Source organism: Balaenoptera musculus, chromosome 3 (genome assembly GCF_009873245.2).
Source record: "Balaenoptera musculus isolate JJ_BM4_2016_0621 chromosome 3, mBalMus1.pri.v3, whole genome shotgun sequence".
In the NCBI taxonomy this organism is placed as follows: Eukaryota; Metazoa; Chordata; class Mammalia; order Artiodactyla; family Balaenopteridae; genus Balaenoptera; species Balaenoptera musculus.
Window position 1 is genome coordinate 165,936,812 of NC_045787.1, and position 24,158 is coordinate 165,960,969.

Sequence of the window (24,158 nt, forward strand, 5' to 3'; positions counted from 1 at the left end):
TGCAGGAAAACAAGCTCAGGGCTCCCACTGATTCTGCATTCTGGTGAGTTGTATAATTATTTCATTATATATTACAATGTAATAATAATAGAAATAAAGTGCGCAATAAATGTAATGTGCTTGAATCATCCTGAAATCACCCCCGCCTCCAGTCCGTGGAAAAATTGTCTCCAACGAAACTGATCCCTGGTGCCAAAAAGGTTGGGGACTGCTGCCCTAAATGTTTGTTGCGAAAATGGTGGAACATGAAATCTACATAGTCTCTGGCACCCATGGATTGTAATTTTGTAACCCACGCTGTCACTGGGCAAGCATTCCATGTGTTGCCAGTTTTCTCTGATGTTAAATAACACTGCAGAGAACATCCTCATGGTTTCTCGAACTTGGCTTTTCCCCCTCATGCCCACCCGGTGGCTTGCACTCTCCTCCTCCTCACAGTGAACCTGTCTCCTTTCTCCTTGGCAGATCCTTCTGTCCCCCTGGATCCCATCTCGGTGTCTAATTCTTCGTCCCAGATTATTCTGAAGTGGAAGCCTCCCTCTGACCCCAATGGCAACATCACACACTACTTGGTATTCTGGGAGAGACAGGAGGAAGATGGTGAACTGTATGAATTAGATTATTGCCTCAAAGGTGAGTGCAGGCAGAGGCGGGGGAGGGGCCTTTTTTCTTTTCAAGGTTTTTTTTACATTATTTTTTTAAATTGAAGTGTAGTTGATTTAAACTGTTGTGTTAGTTTCAGGTGTATAACACAGTGATTCCGTTATACATATGTATTCTTTTTCAGGTTCTTTTCCCTTATAGGTTATTACAAAATGTTGAGTCGAGTTCCCTGTGCTATACAGTAGGTTCTTGTTATCTATTTTATACATAGTAGTGTGTATAACATCTGATCCACTTTGTTCTTCTTTTGGGGAAGCATCTCTCCCCTTCCACTTCCCAACATGTGCATATGGGTACACAAACTCCATTTTATCTCCGACGAAAACACACATACAGGCAGACCTCAGAGATACTGCGGGTTGGGTTCCAGACTCCTGCAAGGAGGCGAATATTGCAATAAATTGAGTCACGTGAATTTTTTGGTTTCCAGTGCCTATAAAAGTTACGTCCACACTATACTTTAGTCTATTAAGTGTGCGATAGCATTATGTTTAAGAAAAAATATACTTAAAATATACATATTACTGTATTTCTCTTTCTGGCCTATATGTGGAATCTAGAAAAATGGTACAGATGAACCTATTTGCAGGGCAGGAATAGAGATGTAGACGTAGAGAACAGACATGCGGACACAGAGGGGAAGCGGAGGGTGGGACGAATTGGGAGATTAAGATTGACATATATACACTACCATGCATAAAATAGATAGCTAGCGGGAACATGCTGTGAAACATAGGAAGCTCAGCTCCATGCTCTGTGATGACCTAGGTGGGTGGGATGGTGGGGAGGGTGGGAGGGAGGTCCAAGAGGGAGGGGATATAGATATACATATAGCTGATTCACTTCGTTGTACAGCAGAAGCTAACACAACATTGTAAAGCAATTATACTCCAATTAAAAAATGATTAAAAATATACATACTACTGTATATAAAATAGGTGACATAACCAACAAGGACCTACTGTATAGCACAGGGGACTATACTCAGTATCTTGTAATAACATATAATGGAAAAGAATCTGAAAAGAAAATACTGAATCACTTTGCTGTACACCTGAAACTAACACAACATTGTAAATCAACTCTATTTCAATAAAAATTTAACGAAGAAGAAATCTAGACTAAAAAAAAAAAACCCAAACAATGCACATACCTTAATTAAAGAATACTTTATTGCTAAAAAAACTGCCCAATTACAATAGTAACATCCAAGATCACTGATCACAGATCACCGTAACAAATATAATAAAAATGAAGAAGTTTGAAATATTGTGAGAATCACCAAAGCGTGACACAGACATACGAAGTGAGCAAACGCTGTTGGGAAAATGGCACTAATAGACTTGTTCAACGCAGGGTTGCCACAAACTTTCGATTTGTAAGAAAAACACAATAAGAGGACGAGGTCTGCCTGCCTGTTCGCATTGCTAAACATCACAGCGTGAGGACACGTTCTGAAGACTCCTGTCGAAAACAGACACTCCCCATGTCTTGGCGTCATTTCCCTCTGGAATTTTCTCCTCCTCCCCTTCCTCATCCACCTCCCCTGGTAGGGGTGTAGTCGTGTTAACCCATGCAAGACTTCCCTCCGAAGCTAGAAACACAGACGATGTGTGGAGCGGTGATTGGCAAAGTCAGGGAAGAATTTTCGCCCCTAACTTTAGACCCTTAAGTTGTAAGGATCAGAGAAAGCAAAGAGTGATCATCTCTTCCCTCCTGGGCTTTCCATTCAAAATTTATAGTAATGACACGTTTTTTTTCCAGTCTCTAATCTCATTTACTTAATGGGCTTCCATCCATCTACAGGAAAAGGGAAAAATATTTGAAGCCTCAAACTAGTGTGTATAAGTTAGTTTAAGATTATTTTAAAAGTGGGTTTTAAGAAAGCCCATCAAGCTGGAGAAACAGAAGTCTTTTTTTTTCTTTAGTTGTTTTGTTTTGTTTGAGTCTATATAAAGTATTTCCACCCCCCCAATCCCTAGACTCTTTTGTTTTTCTATTTTTATTTTTTAAAAATTTTATTGGAGTATAGTTGATTTACAATGTTGTGTTAGTTTCAGGTGTACAGCAAAGGGATTAAGTTATACATATACCTAGATTCATTCTTTTTCAGATTCTTTTCTCATATAGGTTATCACAGGATACTGAGTACAGTTCCCTGTGCTATACAGTAGATCCTTGTTGGTTATCTATCTCGTATATAATAGTGTGTGTATGTTCATCCCAAGCTCCTGATTTATCCTTTAGTTGTCTTGTTGTTGTTGATTGGTTGGTCTGTATTTACTTTTCTTTAGATGTTTTGAGTTACTGGTATCCTCAGACCTTGGGGCCGCTGATGAGATATGGCTGAGGTCGGGAGCCGGAGGTCTTCTCTGACCTGCTGTAGGGCTTTGGGCAAGTCACTGAGCTTGTACCTGGCTGCCTCCTTTTGGGGAGAAGGGGCAGGAGGCCAGATAATCTCTGGGAGCTGTCCCAGCTCTAAGATCATGTGCTATATGTATGCCTGTGACCTCATCCCCCGCCCGAGCAGAGAGTTGCAAACGTGATTTATCTCCTTGGATGCTTTATATAACTTGAGAGCAAGCGAAGTCATTGGCTCAGCTGTGACCTGTTGGCCCTGCATTTGAGTAACCGAAACTGCCAGCAGCATCAGGATAGGCAATGTTTTCTTCTTCTTTTTCTTTTTCTTTCTTTCTGTCTTTCTTTTTTGGAGCAACAACTTTTATTCTGGAAGTCTGAATCTATCATTACAATCTGACAATTTGACATGGTTTTATTTGTAATGATGCCAAAGTGTATGTAATTAAAAAATAAACTTACTAAGGATGGATATCGTATGATTCAACTCTTAGGAGGTCCCTAGAGGAGTCAAATCCACAGAGACAGGAAGCCGGATGGTGGGTGCCAGGGGCTGGGGGAGGGGCTGGGGAGTGAGTATTTAATGGGGACAGAGTTGCAGTTGGGGAAGAGGAGAAAGTTCTGGAAATGGATGGTGGGGATGGTTGCACAATAGTGTGAATGTATTTAATGCCACTGACTTGTACACTTAAAAATGATTAGGATGGTAATTTTTTTGTCGTGTATATTTTGCCACAATTAAAAAACCCAAATACACACACAAATTAATAAGCTTTCTAACACACACAAGATCAATAATTTACTAACCGTGCCCAGTAGTAGCTTCCTTTAGTATCACGAGTGTTTTTTTTTTTTTCCCAGCTTTATTGAGGTGTACTTGATAAGTAAATGGTAAGATATTTAAAGTGTAAATTGTGATGATTTTATATACATACACATTTTGAAAGGATTCTTCCCATCTAGTTAATTAATACATCTATCACCTGACATATTTATCTCTTTTTTTGGTGAGAACTTTTAGCTTCTCCTCTGATATTGAATCGTTTATTTCATTTATACAGTACAGTCTTATCAACTATACGGCTTTTTATTGTGAAATATATATAGCGTAAAATTTACCATATGAACCACTTTTTTTTTTTTTTTTTTTGAACCACTTTTAAGTGTACAGTTCAGCAGCATTAAATACATTCACACTGTTGTGCAACCATCCCCAGCATCCACCTCCAGAACTTTCTCATTTTCCCAAACTGCAAACTCTGTCCCCATTAAACACTGACTCCCCACCCCCTCCCCCATCCCCTGGTGCCCGCCTTTCTACTTTGTCTCTATGCATTTGACTGTCCTAGATACCTCACTATACTTTATAGTCACAGAAAATCCATGGGGCACCAAGTGTCATGCAGAAGGGGTGACAGGTGTCAGGAGCTATGTCCATGCCTGATCAAAAGTCCCTTCCTCCCCAGAAAAAAATCAGGAACCCCCCCCCTTTTACTAAGGAAATCTGAAGTGGTTTTTTTTTTTTTTTTTTATCCATAATGCCATCAGTAGCCCCTCTAACAGCTAACCCACACAGGTTATTCCATGTCTATTAATAAACGTTAAGAAGAAGTATTTTTTAAGGATTTTGCAAAGCTTCCGAGTGGGTACTCACCATTCACAGGAAGATACTTTGAACTCATTGTCTAGCAGAGCCACTGAAAGGGAGAGGAAGAGATGGAATTTCCCTTGCTCAATAGACACGAGTAGGCACCCAGCATCAGGGGCATGCTTTTTGCCCTTAAGGAGTAGCCTGCATCCTCCAGGCTGTACCAGAAGTGACAGGCAGCAGGCGTCTCCAGGACTGGACCTCAGGGGTCAGGACACACCAGCTGTGGCACTTGAAAAAACAGTGTGGTATTTTTAAGACCATGACCTTGAGAAGTTGTTCTTTTTTTTTTCCTTTTTAAAAAATTCTCTTTTCTGTGCTTCTTGGAAAAAGTTCTTCCCCCAATTTCCTTTCATGTCTTTCATCCATCACTGTTGACATTTGGGGCCAGATAATTCTCTGAGGTGGGGGCTGTCTTGTGTCAGGTAAGATGTTGAGCGGCATCCCTGGTGAACACCAAAATGTCACCAGACCGTGCCCGTTGTCCTGCAGAGGGGGGTGGGGTGCAGCGCTGAATCACCCCTGCCCCGGTGAGAACCGCTGCTCTGCTCTGACTTCCGTTTTCCTGAACGAATTGTAGATTCTTTCATTTGTGCTGCAAAGTTTGGTTGCTCAGTATAAACAGTGGGTCTGTAAATCTGACCCCTTAGAATTCCACTGGAGTTCTGCTCTGCCCTCTTATCCCTTTGTAGTTACCTGGTTGATTGATGATTCATTCATTCAACTGTGACTTGGTCCCCAGTCCTTTTCTAATGCCACCTCCCATCATTCTCTCCCTTATCCCCTTCCAGCTACACCGGGTCCTTGGCGTCTTCTGACATGCCAAGGAAATTCCTACCTCAGGGCCTTTGCACTCGCTCTTTGCTGTCTGAATTGCTTTATACCAAGATATGTGCATGGCTCATTCTTTTACTTCCTTGGGGACTGCTTAGTGGTCACTTTCTCTGAGACATTCCCCGCCCCCACCAGACACCCTCTGTCCTTTCACCCCACCATCGGACCCATGGCATATGTATTTATTAGTTTATTGTGTATTCCTCCCACCACCACGTACTTCGTCCACTGGAATGTAGGTTCTGTGAGGGCAGGGACATGCCTGGTCACCTTCAGCATCCAGCCCTATGGGGTTGTGGTGTCTGACAGTTTCCTGCTGCACATCCACAGGCGCCTTCTCAGTTGTCAGGACCCTCCAGTGAGAGATCTTATTTTTCCCAGTAGAACTTGAACCAAGACCCTGGCCCCGAGCTCTGTCCCCTGTGCCCGGCCGCTCTGAGAAGGCCCCCTTTGCTCTGCGTGTATGTATGTGGGTAGGGAGGGTGGAACTTGAGCCCTGCTCTGGCTTTCTCCAGGGTTGAAGCTGCCCTCCCGGACCTGGTCTCCACCGTTCGAGTCTGAGGGGTCCCAGAAGCACAATCAGAGTGAGTACGAAGACTCTGCCGGTGAATGCTGTTCCTGCCCGAAGACCGACTCTCAGATCCTCAAGGAGCTGGAGGAGTCCTCGTTCCGGAAAACGTTCGAAGATTACCTGCACAACGTGGTTTTCATCCCCAGGTCAGCACTTGTCATTGGCTTGGGGTCTGGGGTCCTTATTTAGGGAACAAGGTGAAGTGCAGACGCAGAGGGTGGGCGGAGTCCACGCTGAGCCACTTCCCTGGAGGGAGGGAGAGATCTTGCGATTTCAACAAGTACCGTACCAGGAAGAGTGAATAATCGCCAAAAAAGGCAGAGCGGGGGGGGGGGGGGGGGAGTGTTTTAAAAAACTCAACCTTTGCTTTCTTTCTTTCATTTATTTCTGGCAGCGTTGGGTCTTAGTTGCGGCACATGGGATCTTTGTTGAGGCATGCGGGCTTCTCTGTAGTTGTAGCGTGCAGGCTCCAGGGCGTGTTTGGCTCTGCAGTTATGGTGCACGGGTTCCAGAGCACGTGGGCTCTGTAGTTTGTGGCAAGTGGGCTCTCTAGTTGAGGCGCGTGAGCTCAGTAGTTGTGGTGCACGGGCTTAGTTGTGCCACGGCATGTGGGATCTTAGTTCCCTGACTAGGGATCGAACCCGTGTCCCCTGCATTGTAAAGCGGATTCTTTACCACTGGACCACCAGGGAAGTCCCTCAAGACATTGCTTTCTGATGTCTCATGAACTCTTTACCCCAGCCTCTGGTCTCATTCTGAGTTTTGAAACGATCTCCATTAGATTACCAACAATTGATTATTATCTAACAGATGATTATAGATAATAATCAATAATCGATAGATTCAATTATTAGATTAGATGACCAAGAAGTGCCTGCCCGGCCCCATGCTTGATTTGTGGCTGAGTCTCAAGCTCAGTGCATTCTCTTTTTAAAATCTGTGTAACCTTCTTATCCTTCCAGAACTTTCCATGACCTCTTAAAAAACTCCGGAGCTTCTCCTATTTAAATATTTTTCCTTTAGTGAGTGAAGGGGCTTGCTTGCTGATGTCCATCTGATCTACAGAGAGGGTTTGCCTTAAACATGATTCTGTTTTTTCATACTTCTTGACCTTTCCTGCAAGCAGAGACACTTAGGTAGAATGCAAATTTCTGTGGGTCACAGGTTATTTTACCTCTCTCGGTGCCTTCAGTTTATTCATCTGAAGAGTGGAGAGAAAAATAGATCCTGTTTTTTAGGATTGTGAGATTATACGAGTTATATGGGGATTCTGAACCTTGGCGCTGTTGACATTTGGAGCCAGATCATTCTCTGGGGTGGGACCATCTGTGTGTTGTAAGATGTTGAGCAGCATCTCTGGCCTCCGGCCACTAGATGGCAGTAGCACTGCATCTTATGAGTTCATGAATTTGTACAGTAACCCACTGAAGCCCTTGCCATCTCCTTTTTAGGGGTCCAAAGCCTGTGGTTTTGTTTGTTTGTTTGTTTGTTTTTTGCTTATGAATGACTCTGCCCAGGTTTTTAATCAAATGTGTGCTGAGGGCTTTCAGCTGCCCCTCCCGCTCCACTCTCGACCTCCCCCTCCCGCCACGGACTTCACCAGAAGGCTACTCAGAAGTGTCCAATACAATTGGCCATTTCCAAAGTATATCGACACACCCCCGCCCTCCAAATTTACATCAGGATAAAACAAGATTCTAAAATGCGTCTCTTCAAAGGCCCAGCAATGATCCTGGTAGAGGTTTCCCCAGAACCATCAATATATAACATTTCTTCTTTTCTCTTTCTTGCATCCTTATCTGACCCCGAGTCCAAAAGAGCACTAAATAGCACAGCCCAGGCCTGGAGAAAGTTACTGTTTTACCTGTTAAAACGCTGCCAGACTTTAGGATAATGGCTGAGTCAGTTGTGAGGTTTAAAAGTGGTGTTAAGTTGGACATCCCATGGGAACCCCAGATGACCAGGTCTCTGGGGGCTGTTTTCTCTGCTTTCCCCCCTGCCCCCCCAGCCCCTGGCTGTGTTCTCCGCATCTGCTGGGGAAGGTGTGGTTCAAGTGATGGGAACAAGTGGTCCATGGTCCAGGGCTGTCCTCAAAGCGGCTGGTTTTGTTTTCACAGAAAATCCTCTTCAGGCCCTGTTGCCGAGGACACTAGGTACGACTCACCTGTGGGACGTAGGCGTGGCCCGCGGTGGCTGCACAGCGCGGGGCCAGTGGGCCAGCGGGTCAGGAAGCATGTTGTGCCCCTTTGAGACCCCAGGGGCCTTCTGTGGTTCGATGCATGCATCGCGCTGCTCTGCCGCGACCAGGCGCTTCACAAATTCACACGTTAAGTGCCTTCACCCTGAAATGGGATCTGGGCGTGAATGTGGGGGGGAAAATCCTAACTAACACACTCTTACTAAAACATAGAATCGAGGGCGTACTTTCTGGGCACCTCCTAGGTGCCGCCCATTTTTTCCTCCGTGCATTTACTAACTACACATTTATTTAGCTAGCCTACCGCGTGTGCAGAACTGTGCCCGGCACCCAGAGTCGAAACCACTTAGCGGCAGGTAGTGGGGAAGGCTGATCTGGGAGCGGAACATTTTTACTGGGGGTGACAAGTGCGGGATGACAGGTGTGAGTGAGCACAGGTGTGCTGAGTCCCTCAATTCCACTGAGGATAGTCAAGGATGCTCGCCTTTGACGTGTGTCTTAAAAGAAGCAACTATGCTTCAATATTTAAAAAAAAAGAAAAAAGAAAGAAAAGAAAAGAAAAGAAAAAGAAAAAGAATTAAGCGGGGGGCGTGTCCTGGAGGAGAGTACAGGCAGAGAGAACTTGGGGAAAGGCAAGTCGGTGGAAAGAATCCTGGACTCTTGGGACGAACAGGAGAGACTGGAAAGGCAGGGTAGGGGCCATGCGGAGGGACTTTAGTCTTCCAGCAGAGGGTTTATTTATTTATTTTTAGGCCGTGTGCGGCCCCAATCTGCCCTCTAGTGGTCATTAGGAATATAATCTGTAGTAAAGAAAGGTCTAGAAATGTGAGGCCTTGATCCAGACGAGAGTTTATCAATGTCAGACCTTTTGCCATTTGGGGCCAGATCATTCTCAGCTGTGGGGACTGCCCTGTGTATTGTAGAATGAGCAGTATCCTTGGTCTCTACCGCTTTGAAGCCAGTGTCACACCATACCCCAAATAGTGACAACCAAAACTGTCTCCAGACAGGCCAAATGTCCCCTTGGTGGTAGGACCATGAGCAGAGTCACTCCTAGTTGAGAACCACTGGTTTAATGTGAAACTGTGGGATAATAAAGTGCTGTGTATGTAGGGAGAGAGAGAAGTCAGTTGATGCTTTGTCATGGGGGTGTCTTTCATGACCACGTGGTCTTTTTGGGTATAATCCTTCGGGTGTATGCATATTTAGCCTGTTTGAGACCATTTATGTTTCCCTTTGTTCAGATATCAACTTCTCAGTGGTTATTCATGAGGCACCAGTGTCTCTGTCATATTTGGAAGGCCCATCTGTGCTTGTACAGAAATGTTCTGAACCTTGCTAATATGCGTGCATCTTTGGTTTAATAGCTTTGGTTTCCATTCAAGAATGTCATTGGTCTTTTCACACAAAAAGACCACAAAGAAAATCTTAGTGAGTACTCCCGAAGTAGGGTTTGATTTCTGACTACAGCGCGAAAAAAACTAAAGGTAAACTTCAAAAGATTGAACAGAAAACTCTACTTCCTGGTGATTAAAAGTGGATCACTTAGACTTCTGTTGGGTGAAAGTCGAAATGGAAACTTTCATTAAAAACCATTTGGAAAATAACGGAGATGTGAACATCACATACCTTCACTTGTAGAATATTGCCAAAGCTGGACTTTGTTGCAAATTAGTAGACTTAAATGGTAAATTAAGAAAAAGCTTTAAAATGTAAGATATAATGTATTAGGAAGGGAGGGGAAAATCAATATAGCTTAACTTGTGGTAAATGTAATCAAAGGGAGATACCCACAAATAACTAGAAGAAGGTGATGTAAAACTGAAATCTGACAAAGATTTTACTATGTTGAAGTCTATGGATAATCATGAGCTATTAGATTTGAAACTTTCAGAGAGGTGAGAAATTTTAACTTGTCCAAGCTAATTCAAGAAGAAGCAGAAAGATATCCTAATAACCTTGGGAAAAGACTAAAAAAAAAAGTGTCAATTAATTTCTTCAAAAAAAAAAAAAAACAAGGCCCCAGGTTTGGAGAGTTTTATAGTTGAGTTCTTTCACACTCTCAAAGAGCAACTATTTTCTGTAATACAGAAACTTTTCCAGAGCATAGAAATCTATGGAAAGTCTTCCCAGTTCATTTGATAAAACTAACATAGAACCCCTTAGCAGAACCTGACAAAGATGCTATGTTGAAAGAAAACCCAGGACCAGCTAATATGGGATTTTAGATCCACATGTCCTAAATAAAACACTGTGCTGGCAATATCATTTATCTCACAGTGCAAGGATGGTTCAAGATCAGGCATTCTGCTAATAGAATCGAATTCATTAAGAGGTCCAGTGAGGAAAATCACAATAATCTCATTCAATAACATTTATTAAAAATTACTAATTTAGAGAAAGGGAGGGGGAGAGGCCTTTTATAAAACTAGGAATAGAAAACTTCTGCAACAAGATAAATATTACCTAGATGAAACCAACAGCCAAGCTAACATCTTTCTTAAAACTATTCCTGTTAGCTTTGGAAGGAAGCCAATCTCATCATTACTAAGGAACATTTCTCTGGGTATCTAGCCAATGCAGTCATACAAAAATTAGAATTGTAAGGAATGGATTGTGGGAAATAAAATCATTGATATTTTCAGGTATTCTAGTGCAAGGGTAGGCAGACTACCTGTTTTTGTCAATGAGTTTTATTGGAATGTAGCCACGCCCATTTGTTTACATTGTGTCAGTGGCTGTTTTCAAGCTGCCATGGCTTGAAAGCCATTGGAAGTTGAATAGTTGTGGCAAAAATCACATGTCCCGCAAAACCGTAAATATTTACTCTCTAGCACGTATGGGAAGAGTTTGCTGACCCTTTTTCAAGTATGTTCCTTGAAAACCTAAGAAAATCAGCCCTGAAGCTCTTAGAATGAGAGTTTGGGAAAGTAGGTACAATAGAAAGAAACAAAAATGCAGTAGATATATACTAGCAACAATTAAAACATAAATCAGGGGAAAGGTCCCTTTCATGATTGCCCTAAAACCTTAGTAATCCCATCTAAAATTACGTGTAAAGGAAAAAAAATTATTTAAATTGCTGAGATATAAACTTACATAGATAAATGTGAAAGATTGTTTCAAATCATTTCAAGAAAACTCACTGGCACACAGCAAACCAGGGTGAATCGATAAAGGATTAATGTCCTTTGTGAATGAACAGCTCAGGAATAGGAATGAGGAAGGCCCTAGAACTTCATAGAAAGGATAGACAAAGGGTGGACAAGTCCTTAGTGAAACACAAAAGAATCAATGAAGGACAAAAGACTTTACACTCAGCAGTACACAGACGTGCAAATAAAGCAGTAGAGTAATGCTTAAAAAATTTCTTTCCTCAGGTTGAAAATCTGAAAAAGAAAAATCAAAACAAAACAAAAACTCCTTTTAACCCTCAACGTTGCTGAGATTATCCTGATGTGTAGTTTCATGCGTTACTGGTGAGACCACAGTCAATACAAAGGGTCTGGAGGATAGAAGTTTAGCCATACGTGTAAAGAGGCATAACCTAGTGATTGCTCTTCTCAGAATCTACTTCTAGGAACTAATAAGACAATCAGATGATGATCAAATTAATATTTATAATAACAAAAAATTAAGAATGTGCTTACATTAAAAAATAAGAGGATGACTAAGTAAATTATGGCTCACGTATTAAATGGAATGTTCTACGGTTTTCCAGGTTTTCTGCAATGAGCACGTGGTACTTTCATAACAAGGAGGGAAAACCTTTACATTGAAAAAGAAAAAATGTAAATTCTGTCCTACTTCAAACATTATGTTTTCAGGAAAATATTTGAGAATGCTTCTAATACAAGTGAGCAAAGTGGATTATAAAACTAGCTTGATCCGCATCATACCCATACATAATAAAAATAATTGCCCAAAGGACACAGTGGACAGCAGAATAATGAGTAAATTCAAATTTTCTTTATACCTTTTTTTTGGATTTATATATTTTTTTAGGCTATTAACATTTTTCTTCATATATCTTTTTAAGGGAAAAATGTGCCAATCGCATAGACATTTTTTGAGTTACCGTTAGCAACCTGAGTGATAAGATTCTTTTACCAAGAATTGAAGTATAATCACTTAGATTATGCAGGTGTCCTAAAGGGTCATAGGATCAGAAGAAGCATTTCTCCTGATTAAACTGGTGATGTTGTCAAATAGCTTGGACCATTTGGCAGGGCTTCCTGAAAAGCTAGACTCTTACACGCTTTTGGCATCTTATTTTTAACACTGACCCTGGCTGGGCTATTAACCTGCAAAATGATAATCTGAAATCAAGCATGTGGAGGGGAATATTGGTGTGTCTCCTATGGATGGTCCTGGAGCCCCCCCCCCACTCCCCTCTTGGGGTGCACCTGCCTGACATGATGCCTATGAGGGCATCTTGAAAACTGCTCTGGGTTGTAATTCCTGGAAATTAACATTGTAATCCACACTCCCCCTGGAATCTCACTGCACCGTAGTCTTTGGTTTTAAGCCTTTTATTCTCCGGCAGCATTTTTTAAAAGATGGTGATTGCCTGACCGTGTGTGTCCTACTGTCGTTGACAGGCCGTCGAGGAAACGCAGGGCCCTTGGTGATGTGGGGAATGTGACAGCGGCCGTGCCCACCATTCCGGGATTCCCCAATACGTCCTCAACCAGCGCACCTACGAGCTCAGAGGAGCACAGACCGTTCGAGAAAGTGGTGAACAAGGAGTCTCTGGTCATCTCTGGCCTGCGTCACTTTACTGGCTATCGCATTGAGCTGCAGGCTTGCAACCAAGATTCCCCCGAGGAGAGGTGCAGTGTGGCTGCATATGTCAGTGCCAGGACCATGCCCGAAGGTGGGTCAGCTCACATCGTGGGGCCAAGAGACCCAGGCTGACCAAGGAAAAGCCTTCCACCCTCTAGGCAGCATATATGTGACTTTAACTTATTTGCCTTAATCATTTTTCATTTCCCCCCAGCTTGATTGAGATGTAACTGATGTATAACATTGTGTAAATTTAAGGGGTACAATGTGTCGGTTTGCTACACTTGCATATTGCAAAAGCATTACCGCAGTAGCGTTAGCTAACATGTCCATCAGGGCACATAATTACCATTTCTTTTTTGTGGTGTGAACATTTAAGATCTACTCTCTTAGCAGCTTTCAAGTATATAATACAGCATCAGTAACTATAATCACCATGCTGTACGTTAGATCCCCAGAACTTATTCAGCTTATCACTGGGAGTTTGTACCCTTTGACCAACATCCCCCCCATTTCCCTCACCCCCCGCCCCTGGGAACCACCATTCTACTCTCTGTTTCTATGAGCCCAGCTTTTTTATCATCCGCATATAAGTTAGATCATACACTGTGCGTCTTTCTCTGTCTGGCTTATTTCACTTAACATGATGCCCTCAAGGTCCATCCGTGTTAACCTATCTTATTTTGTAATTATATGAGTCATCATAACCATTATATAAACTTTAGAAAGTACACACGAGCCATGAGAAAAATCAAGTAAAATTAAGGAATACGTATATAGCGTATTAGGGTTCTCCAGAGAAACAGAACCAACAGTGTAACTGAAAGTGGGGGTCCGGCTGCTCGCTGCTCAAAAGCCAATAAAGAGGCAAGGTTGGTGGAGAGGAAAATTTGCTTTATTTTGGATGCTGGCAACTGGGGGGTGAGGGGCGGGCGGACACTTGTCCGGAGGCCAACCCCTCCCAATGGCAGTCAGTGGGCAAGAGCTTTTATAGGCGGAGGGAGGGGGCCGCATGCAGAAACAGCACAGGCAGCTCTGACGGTCACCTTGAAATTGGTCATCAGTGGTCTGACCAGCGTCATCTTGATTGTTTTAAGTATGGTTAGTCTTTAGTTCCAGGGTTGGTTTGTTTCCATTTCTTTGAGGCCAATTCTCGGAATTGTGGCGGCTTATGTCATGGGTACAGTCTGGTCATCATGTAGTCAACGTCTCCACCTGGTGAGGGTTTCAGTATCTATAAGACAGCTCACAGGACACGGCTCAGAATATTATCTATAGCCCTTGAGAAGGAACTAAAGGTCCTTGACTTTGCTTAATGACTAAACTGTTATTATTTGGTCTCCTTTGACTGTTTTCCTTTGTTTCTGCATTTTCTCCCTTCTTTGATTAAACTTATTCTTTGGCTAAAGTTTTTCCACAGACAAAAGGCAGGCGGAGGACATGGGGGACACAGACCATAGGGCCCTGCTCCGTTTCAACAGGGTGTGACATAGATCAATCGACTGATAGACAGACAGACATAAATATGTAGAGAATCCCATGAGACGAGCTTTATATGTCCATTCTCCAATAAGGGAAACGGAACACAAGAAAGTTACATACCCAGTTTAAGGTCACTCAGCTGCTAAGTGGTGGAGGTGGGATTTGATCCGGGGATCGCGTCCCTGCCTCTAACCACTGCTCCTTACAGCCAAGGCAGATGATATTGTTGGCCCCGTGACCCACGAAATCTTCGAGAACAACGTCGTTCACTTGATGTGGCAGGAGCCCAAGGAACCCAACGGTCTGATCGTGCTGTACGAAGTGAGTTATCGACGATACGGCGAAGAGGTAAGATCCTTGACGCCTGGGGATGTGCCTTCAAGGCTGTCATTGGTACATCCTTCTTCTTCTTAAATTCTGGCTCTTGTGCTTCTCTCATTAGGTGCTTTGTCATGAGGACCCAAAGCCTTGATATATGACTTTCCAGGGAGATGGGTCAGAAATGCCAGCTTACAAATTTTATTGTAGCTAAACTATCCCCAGGACTTACCGTGTGCCCTATGCATGCTAAATGCTTAATACACGGTATCTCATTTATCCTATTTTACCATATCTAAGATGTGATAAGATGCCCTGTTATTCTTACAGACCGCTAAGAGAGGAAAAGCTGTTGCGTTCCAATTTCAGAAGTGTCAAAATGTGAAAATAATATGTCTCTCCGGACCAATGAAGTGCAATAAATCCTCAGAATAACCCAAATGAGCTTGGTACTGACTGAGGCATCCAGAATTTAAGTTGCATCCAAGGTTTATAAGAATAGAGTCAGGATTCAAACCCAAGACTATCTGATGCTCTAATCCAGGGGTTGGCAATTTTTTTCTGTAAAGGGCCAGATAGGAAACATGTTTGGCTTTGTGGTGAGATGGGGTCTGATGCAAATACTCAACTCTGCCTTTGCATTGTGAAAGCTGCCGTGTAGACAATACGTAAATGAAGGGGTATGGTTGTGTGCCAATAAAACTTTATTTGCAAAAACAGGCAGCAAGCAGGCTGGGATTTGCTGGTCCCTGCTCTAAGCCTGTAACCACTGTGGGGCAGGTCTCTATCCCCAGAAAGGGCTTGGGGTCTACACCTGTCAAGAGAGGCACTGCTGGGGCTTGGACCTGATTAAGGATATTTCTCCCCTTTACTGGGTGACTTCAGGCAGATGTCAAGTCACCTTCCTGAGTTTGACCCAGAGGGTGTACCCTGCTATGAATTGAGCCCTTTGCAATGATCCGTTTATACCTCACAATGATCCTCTAAGGGAAAATCTGCTAGTGTCTCTATTGACGGCTGAGAGAATGGAAATCTGGGGAGCTGAATAGACTTTCTCAAGGTCATACACCCACACTCAAACCCAGATCCTTGGGCTCTGGCGCCTGCCATTGGCAATTAAGGGTGATCCCGTTGATCAGAGGTCATTTTCTGTAAGGGACCAGGGAGTTCATATTTTCAGCTTTGGGAACCGTACAGTCTTGGATCAACTGCTCAACTCTGCTGTTATAGCTCCAAAGCAGACACAGACAATACGACAATGAATGGGAGTAGCTGTGTGCTAATAAAACTTTATTTACAAAATCAAGCAGTGGAATGGATTCAGCCTGCGGGCCCTAGTTTGCCAACCCCTAACAGAGGTTGTAGCAAAACCGTCCGACTTCTTGGAACTTTGAGGGAGACTCATCCTGTAACCAGGTGGGCAGAGCTTGGCTTTCCCAAGCCAGAGAGGACAGATGGACCTCTCTCTGTTGATCCTTCCTGGGACCACACCTCTTGATGTCCAAATATTCAGCTTTGATGATGATTTAGAACTGAAATCTGCAAACTATCATCTGTGGGCCAAATCTAACCCTTGGCCTGTTTTTATATGTCCTGCAGAGCATTGTCAAAAGAAACAAGGAAAAATGTGCACCAGCGTGAGTCCAGTGGCCAAGCCCAGCATCAGTATAGGAGGGGAGCCCTCAGGGGTGTATAAAGAGAGACATGATTCATAGGGAGGCAATATTGCAGAGTTTATTTAATATCTTATCCCATATATATCAATCCCATATGTTCTAAGGAAATAATTCAAATTTGGGGTGGTGGTAAAGCTTTATGCATAAGATTTTCACCACTAGCAAAAAGTGCAAGCCACTAGATGTCTGTCCATTGGAGAACGGATACATAGAGGATGGTATATCCATAAAACTCGTGGATGTACAGCCCTTTAAAATGATGTTGGGGGTGACCATTGTCCAGTATAATGTAGAGGTTGAGATTACAGGCTCTGGATTTTAGATCTTCCAAGCTGTTATTCTTCATCTTCCACCAGCAGCCAATAAACACCGCCCCCCCACCACCACCGCCCCATCCAAAGTAGCTTATGACAAAAGGGAATCTTATTAGCTCCCATAACTGAACAGTCAAAGGAGATCAGGCACAGGTGGATCCAGAATTCCTTTAGATCTGTTGCATCTCAAGAGGTCCCTGCAGTGATCCCAGCAGCCTCTGGTTGTCCTGTGATTTTAGTGGTTCCAATCTTCATATCCTCTCAGTGCCAAGCCTAGAGGAAGAGAGAGTCTGTGTCCCAGCATTTCCAGCCATGCTGAGGTCACGTGACACCCAATCATATGACCATGACAGTGCTGTGTGCTGATTGGCTCAGGCATGAGGGTTTTAAAATAACAGCTTAATTGAGGTACATTCACATACCATAAAATACACCCATTTAACACATACAATTCAGTGATTTTTAATATAGTCACAGTTGTGCAACCATCACCACAATTTCAGAATATTTTCGTCACCCAGCAAAGAAAGCCCACTTCCTTAGCCATCAACCCCCAATCTTCCCTGCTTCCTACTCCTCCGGCCCCTGGCAATCACTAATCTGCTTTCTGTCTCCATGGAGACAGGTCTCTGCTACTGAGGCCAACTCATCCCCATTTGCCTGGAATTTCCCAGGTTTGAGCTTTGAAGTCCTGCATCCCAGGATAATCTGGGTAAACTGGGACAGTTGTTACCGTACTGGCATTGGACCCAACCCTAACTTCTCGCAGCCGCCTTCACTGGCCTGCCTCTCTCGTTCCTGGAGCCCAAGTGTTGCCAGTAGGAATCCTCACCACCAATCTCCACCATCACCTCTGCCCTGCATAGCCCGACCCTGATCCTAGACAGACGAGCCGTATTTGCTCTTTCGGGGAACAGAGGGATAGAGGGAAAATTAGGAGTGAGAGGTTACAATATGTTAAAAGAAAAAAAAACTTATAAGCAAAACTGGGCGATTATCTCCATTTTCCATAATTGTCTAACATCGCTTTGATAAAGTAAAAAGTAATATAAAAAAACTATTTTTATACCGTTTGTACTGTTGGGATATGATTTTGCTAGTTTTACAAAATTCTCTCCAGCATTTGGTGGGAGGTCCTTTTTCCCCCTTATTTGCTAGTTTAACAGCCAAAATCACCTCTAGCTGCATTGTTTTTGATTCTGCCTCTCCTTGAACCTTGCATTTGAGTCATTTTCCCCCTCACCACTTCCCTTCCCACCTTGGGGGACCCTGGTACCAGGGACCACCCCCATCCTGGAAAGAGAATCGATTTTCAGTTTTTGTGCACTTATATCCTTTGCTTCAGTATGTTTTTGCAGTTTTGAGCTGTTTGTTTTTTCTTTTTTTCTCTTGTTTGCACAAACTTCTATAATTGGCTTCGTCACTCTTCATCAGATTTGCTTCTTGTTTTGCTTTTTTGGTGTCTATGGAGAGAGCTGCCTCTAGATCCTTCCATCATGCTCCCTTCTCCGTCCCCACCCCTCGAGGTACATGACCAGCACTGTAGGATGTATTTCCCCTTTATCCCGGATAGCAGCTACCTTTGGTTTCTATATTTGCTTGTTTGTCCCTTTCCACTTGGTGACTCATTCTACTTGGAAGAACCTTTGGACTAGACTTCCCCACCCCTGCCGCCAGCACGATCTGTTTTCTTGCTGTTATTGTCACATGATAAGCACGGGAGTTTTTATGTTTCTCTGTCTCTCCACTCCTTCCTGAAATTTTCCAGTCCAGTTCTCTGCATGCACTATTAGCCTGGAGCTGTTTTGGAAAGTTTTCAAAATCTGGCCAATGTTCGCAGGTTTCGTGGTCATATTTCCCAGTGAGCCTCACGCCTTTCCTAATAAGCTCTGGGTTTCTTTCTTTTTACGTGTTTCTTGCTGGGACATGTATGCTTTACTTATCTCCTCTCTTCTTGCCAGACATTTAAGTAGATCCCAACTCTTTTAATGATGGTAAAATAAATCAAAAGGCAAGGAAGGTGTTTTAAAATTTGTCCTTAAGACATTAAGCCCATGTAACCGGTTGGCTCTTAGGTGATTTAGGTGATCTGGGTCCCTTTTTTCCTGACCTTCTGGAGTCCTGGTGAAAATATCCCATGGTGGTTTCAAGGAGAGGTTTGGAGCCAGACAGTTTTGGGTTCAAGGGCTTCCCTGCCACTTACTGGCTACGAGATCTGGGACAAATCATTTCAGCTCCCCAATCAGGGGAGGGCAAACTATTTATGTAAAACTTGTTTTTGTGCAGCTCGTGAGCCAAGAATCACTTCCACATCTTCAAATGGTTGAAAAGAATCCAAAGAAGAATAGCATCTCTTGACACGTGTAAATTTCTACAGAGTTCAGCTTTCAGCATCCACCGTGTTTTGTGGGCACACAGCCACGCTCATTTGTTTACGGATGTTATAGATTCAGGATTCAGGATCCACCTCTGGCTGCTTTCGAGCTATGACGGCCGGGTTGAGTTGGTGACAGTGACCGTCTGGCCCCCTTGAAGCCAAAAATATTTACTCTCTGGCCCTTTACAGCAAACGTTTGCCAGACCTCCACCCCAAGCCTCAGTTTTCTTGTTTCTAACATGAGGCTAAGCATGAGGTGTTTATAAGAATTAAATGACATGATCTGAGCCACATGCTTGGCTGTGGTTTAGGAAGATTGGCTGTTATCATGTATCATGTATCAATGATAACCTCTCTCTCTGTGCCTTACCCATAGAGCTAAGGTTCTGTCACTCCTCGAGTCTCAAAGTCGCTTGCCTATTGCAGTGTTTGTGCCTAACTCCGTCCGTGTCATTTCTGAGTGGGATCCTTGTCTTCTAGGAGCTGCACCTCTGCGTCTCCCGCAAGCATTTTGCTCTGGAGCGGGGCTGCAGGCTGCGTGGTCTGCCACCCGGGAATTACAGTGTGCGAGTTCGGGCCACCTCCCTGGCGGGCAATGGCTCCTGGACGGAAGCCACCTATTTCTACGTCACAGACTATTGTAAGTCTGCATGGCCACTTTGACTGGAAGGGTCTGTGCTTGGTGCTGAACACGGCAGAACATTTCAAAGGATGGTTGGGGAAGCATGGAGGCTGTGGGTACTGGCTCTGTCTTGACTCCTGGGTCCAACGGCTGCTGCTGTGTGACCAGGGCAAGAGGCATGCCCTCTCTGAGCCTGCATTTCCTCATCTGACCATGGATATAATACTAGGACCACCTCTGGAGGTGAAGGGACGTTTCAGTGACATCATGAATGTCAAGTGGCCGGCACAGGGCATATCTGGTAAACACATTAGCTCCTGTTACTGGTGTCTTCATCTTCGTTTTTAGGTAGGCCATGCCCTCCAAGGGAGGATGTGGGCGCTTATCTGCTCAGCCTTGGGTGTGCTCTTGGCCTGCAGGCAGGAAGTGCTGCCATTGGGTGAGCTGGACACGCTGTGGACAGTAGGGTGAGGAGAGGTGGGGAGAGCTGAGCTGGTTAGGGAGTGCTTCCTGGAAGTGGTGATATCTTGGCGGAAACTGGAAGAATGTATGAGTGGGGGCAGAAGATGTTCAGCCCGACATGTGGTAGGAAACCAGACACTTGGAAGGAAGGGAGATTCTAGACCAGGAGGAGTGGGAACTTGGGTGGGAACGTCAGTGTTCTGACACCTACCAGATATACAGCACTACAATTCTGATGCTTTCCACTGGAGTTAGCACAGACTCTACAAATTAAAAAGAGCATAGTTCCCACCAAGACTGCCTTCACCTCAGATGCCAGATGCAAGTTTTGGGGGTTCTCCAGGCCACCTGCACTTCTGACTGACTGGCTACAAATTTGGGTGTTACCACAGCCCCATCAGATTTGATCATTTGCTAGAATGGCTCACAGAACTCAGGAAAATGCTATATGACAATGACAGTTTTATTACAAAGGATGTAAGTCAGGACCACCCAAATGAAGAGCCACATAGGGTGGAGGCTAGGAGGGTCCTGGACACGGCTCCTGTGTCTTCTCCCCATGGAATCAGGACACATCACGTCACCTCCTGGTATACTGATGTGTTCACCAGCCAGGAGGCTCCTCTGAGCTTTGGTGAACTGAGTTTTTATTGGGGTTTCACTACACAGATGTGATCGGTTGAAGCACTGACCACAGGATTGAACTCCATCTCCAACCCCTCCCCCTGTCTGGAGACCACCCCACCCCTCTAATCACACGCTTGGTTTTCTGGTGACCAGCGCCCCCATCCCGAACCATCTCATGTCTTAGCATAAACTCAGGTATGTTCCAAGGGGATCATCAATAACAAAGACATTCCTAAGACTCGGGAGTTTTCAAGGATTTGGAGGGACACCATGAATAAAATTCAAAGGAAAATATCAAAGTGGGAAAAACATTTGTAACATCATTGACAAAGAGTTAATATCTTTCATACAAAATGAGTATGTATATATGTCTCCTATGAGTTAAAGATATATGTCCTCACACAAAATAAGCAAAGGATATAAATAACCTATTTAAAAAGAAATAGAAAAAATGCAGAATGTAAGGAAAAACAGGTCCAACCTCACTCAAAACCACACCAAAAGAAAAAAAAGCAAAGCAAAATGAGATCGAGTTTTTAGCTTATCAAACTGGCAAGGTTTTTGTTTGTTTCTGTTTTTTAATTATGTACTTAGTGTTGTCCAAGAGTGCAGACACACGGACATTCTGTTTCATGGTAGACGAGTCCTAAAATGTAGTCCTTTAATAGTATGTATCAGAAAAGCTTACAAAGGCTTTTACTATTTCAGCCAGCAGTGCTGGCTCTAGACATTCATCCTAAGGAAGTGATCAGAGATGTCCAAAAAAGATAAATGTTCAAGGAACTCCAGCACTGCTTACTAACAATAGCAAAAAATCTGGAGAATTAAATGTTTGACACATTAGATTACTTTTAAAAATTCTTTCTTAAATAACAAGGAGGCAAGCAAGACACCTAGGGTACAAAATTTAAAGAGGCACTCACCCTCAAGGGCTGACTCTGCCCTGGCATGGCCAAGCGCAAGAGTTCCTCTCAAATTTTGCACTCTGGGTGCTTCCCTTCCCGCACCCTAATTCTGGTGGCCACTGGAATCTAAGGACTGTGGGATCTGGGACACAGAGACGGGGTGGGGCAGGCAGCATGGATCTCAGATTCTACCCTGAGATGTGTTGGGTTCCGAGCAATCAGTAGCCTCCAGTTTCCCCTGCCAAGGGATGGGGAGGAGGGACATTGCCGACCACGGCACGTGACCAGACGGTTTCCATTTTTCATGTCCCATTCAATCAGCAAATATTTAGGGAGGCTTTCTCCATGCCAGGAGCCACCAGAGGTGGAAGGAGGAAGTTTGCTGTCAATTCAGGGAGGTCCAGGAGGATGAGATGTCTCTGGATAGAGATGGCCACCAAAGGCAGCATGGAACGGTGGTCAAGAACTTGCTCAGATGGCCCGAGTTCAAATCCCTGCTCCACCGTGGATCAGCTCTTGGACTTGGGCATGACCCCTCACCTCTCTGAGCCTCTGTTTCCCAATCTGTTAACTGGCGTTGGTCATAGCACCTCCCACCCTGGTTTATGGGATGATTAATTAAGATCTCCCAGGCAAAGCACTTCAAACAGTGCCTGGCGTGTTCCCAAGTGTTCAGTAAACTACTATTATTAAAGACCTGAAGGACGAGGTTCCTTCTCTGGCTTCCCAGAACTCACTTTCTTCCTTGGCTTGGAAGAGTCGGAATACGTGGATGCATTTGTAATTATAGACAACTCAGCCTTGTGTGTGAATTAAAAAGAATTAAGGCTACGTAACATTTCTTCAGTTGGTTTAGTTTTTTGGGACGACCCCCAGCAAACACAGGGCACTTCTGGTGAATTTTTCATCTGCCAGAGGTGCTGTTGGGATTAAAATAAGCTATTTAATTTGCAGGGTCCAGTGCGGAGTGAAAATGCAGGGCTCCTTCTTTAAAAATCATTAAGACTTTCCAGACAGGGACAATAGAGCATTAAACAGAGAGCAGAACCTTCTGAGTGTGGGGACCTGCCTGATGGCTTGGGTTGTGTGCCCATGAAGGTGGCCTTGGATGGTGAAGGGAGAAAAGCTGGTGATGGGCAGTGGTCTGGGGTCACCGCAGGAGAGGTTCAGGGACTGGAGAAGGGGGACATTCTCCAGTGGCCCATTGGACATGTAGATGTGTTTTCCGGTGTGACCTTTGATGTGAACACATTTTGATGTGAAACCTATATTTTCTTATTCTATTTCAGTAGACGTGCCATCAAATATTGCAAAAATTATCATCGGCCCCCTCATCTTTGTCTTTCTCTTCAGTGTTGTGATCGGAAGTATTTATCTATTCCTGAGAAAGAGGTGAGCACGGAGGTGTTCTGGTAAATGGTTAACAACCGGCTCTCTCGGGGAAAAGTAGGCCTACACGTAGGTAGAGTTATATCTAAATTTCCTGTAGGGACTTCCCTGGTGGCTCAGTGGGTAAGACTCCACGCTCCCAATGCAGGGGGCCCCGGTTCGATCCCTGGTCAGGGAACCAGATCCCACACGCGTGCTGCAACTGAGAGTTCGCATGCCACAACTAAGGAGCCCGCCTGCTGCAACTAAGACCTGGTGCAACGAAATAAATAAATAAATAAATAGTTTTAAAATAAATAAATTGACTGTAAATCTTACTGATCTAAAGGATGCATAGCATGCAATTTACAGATAATGATCATAATACAATATACGATACTCACTATCATAAATTCCCTACAGCCAGTTGATCCTCACCCAATGTTTTTGTCAATTTTTTTCCCCCTGAACCTTTGTATCTGTAACCAACCTATGAGTGCAACTGATGAACGGCTGTAGTTCCAAGATGAATGTTGATTTTTTTGTTTACATTAAAGAGCAAAATAAAAATGAAATAAGGCATATACGTTCATCGACAATAGGAATGACTTTTGCAGAATCAGATAATAGTTTTTAAATACTGAGAGCACATTTCCTCAATTTTCGTGCCATTGGCAATGTCATGGCTACAGAGGTGACACACGTTTAAGCTAAATCCGCATTACTGACATTTTTGCCATCACTTTCTCAAGCCTGGATGTACAACGGAACAATAAATAGGTCTTGGTATGTAGCATTTGCCTATTTATCCCCGCTGTGAATATTCCCACCGTGGCCAATTTCAAGCTACAGGCATGACTGTCACTGAACACAGAGTTGGGAAGAGATAGGCAGTCAATCACAGATATATAGTATTGCTGCCATATGGATGCAATCATATAAATAAATAAG

General features: G+C 43.8%; 1 protein-coding gene across 4 annotated transcripts in view; it reads left to right on the plus strand.

Annotated features, from left to right (window-relative positions):
* The window catches only part of INSR (insulin receptor), a 132,920-nt gene that overhangs the window by 95,623 nt on the left and 13,139 nt on the right, over positions 1-24,158 (plus strand). The window contains exons 9-15 of one of the 4 annotated variants that reach the window (XM_036846117.1): positions 466-633; positions 6,019-6,220; positions 8,192-8,227; positions 12,873-13,147; positions 14,747-14,886; positions 19,704-19,863; positions 23,129-23,231. In XM_036846117.1, the coding sequence (XP_036702012.1) occupies positions 466-633; positions 6,019-6,220; positions 8,192-8,227; positions 12,873-13,147; positions 14,747-14,886; positions 19,704-19,863; positions 23,129-23,231 (1,084 nt within the window). The remainder of the gene's footprint in view (positions 1-465; positions 634-6,018; positions 6,221-8,191; positions 8,228-12,872; positions 13,148-14,746; positions 14,887-19,703; positions 19,864-23,128; positions 23,232-24,158) is intronic. The other 3 variants (XM_036846118.1, XM_036846119.1, XM_036846120.1) reach the window with 3 other exon arrangements.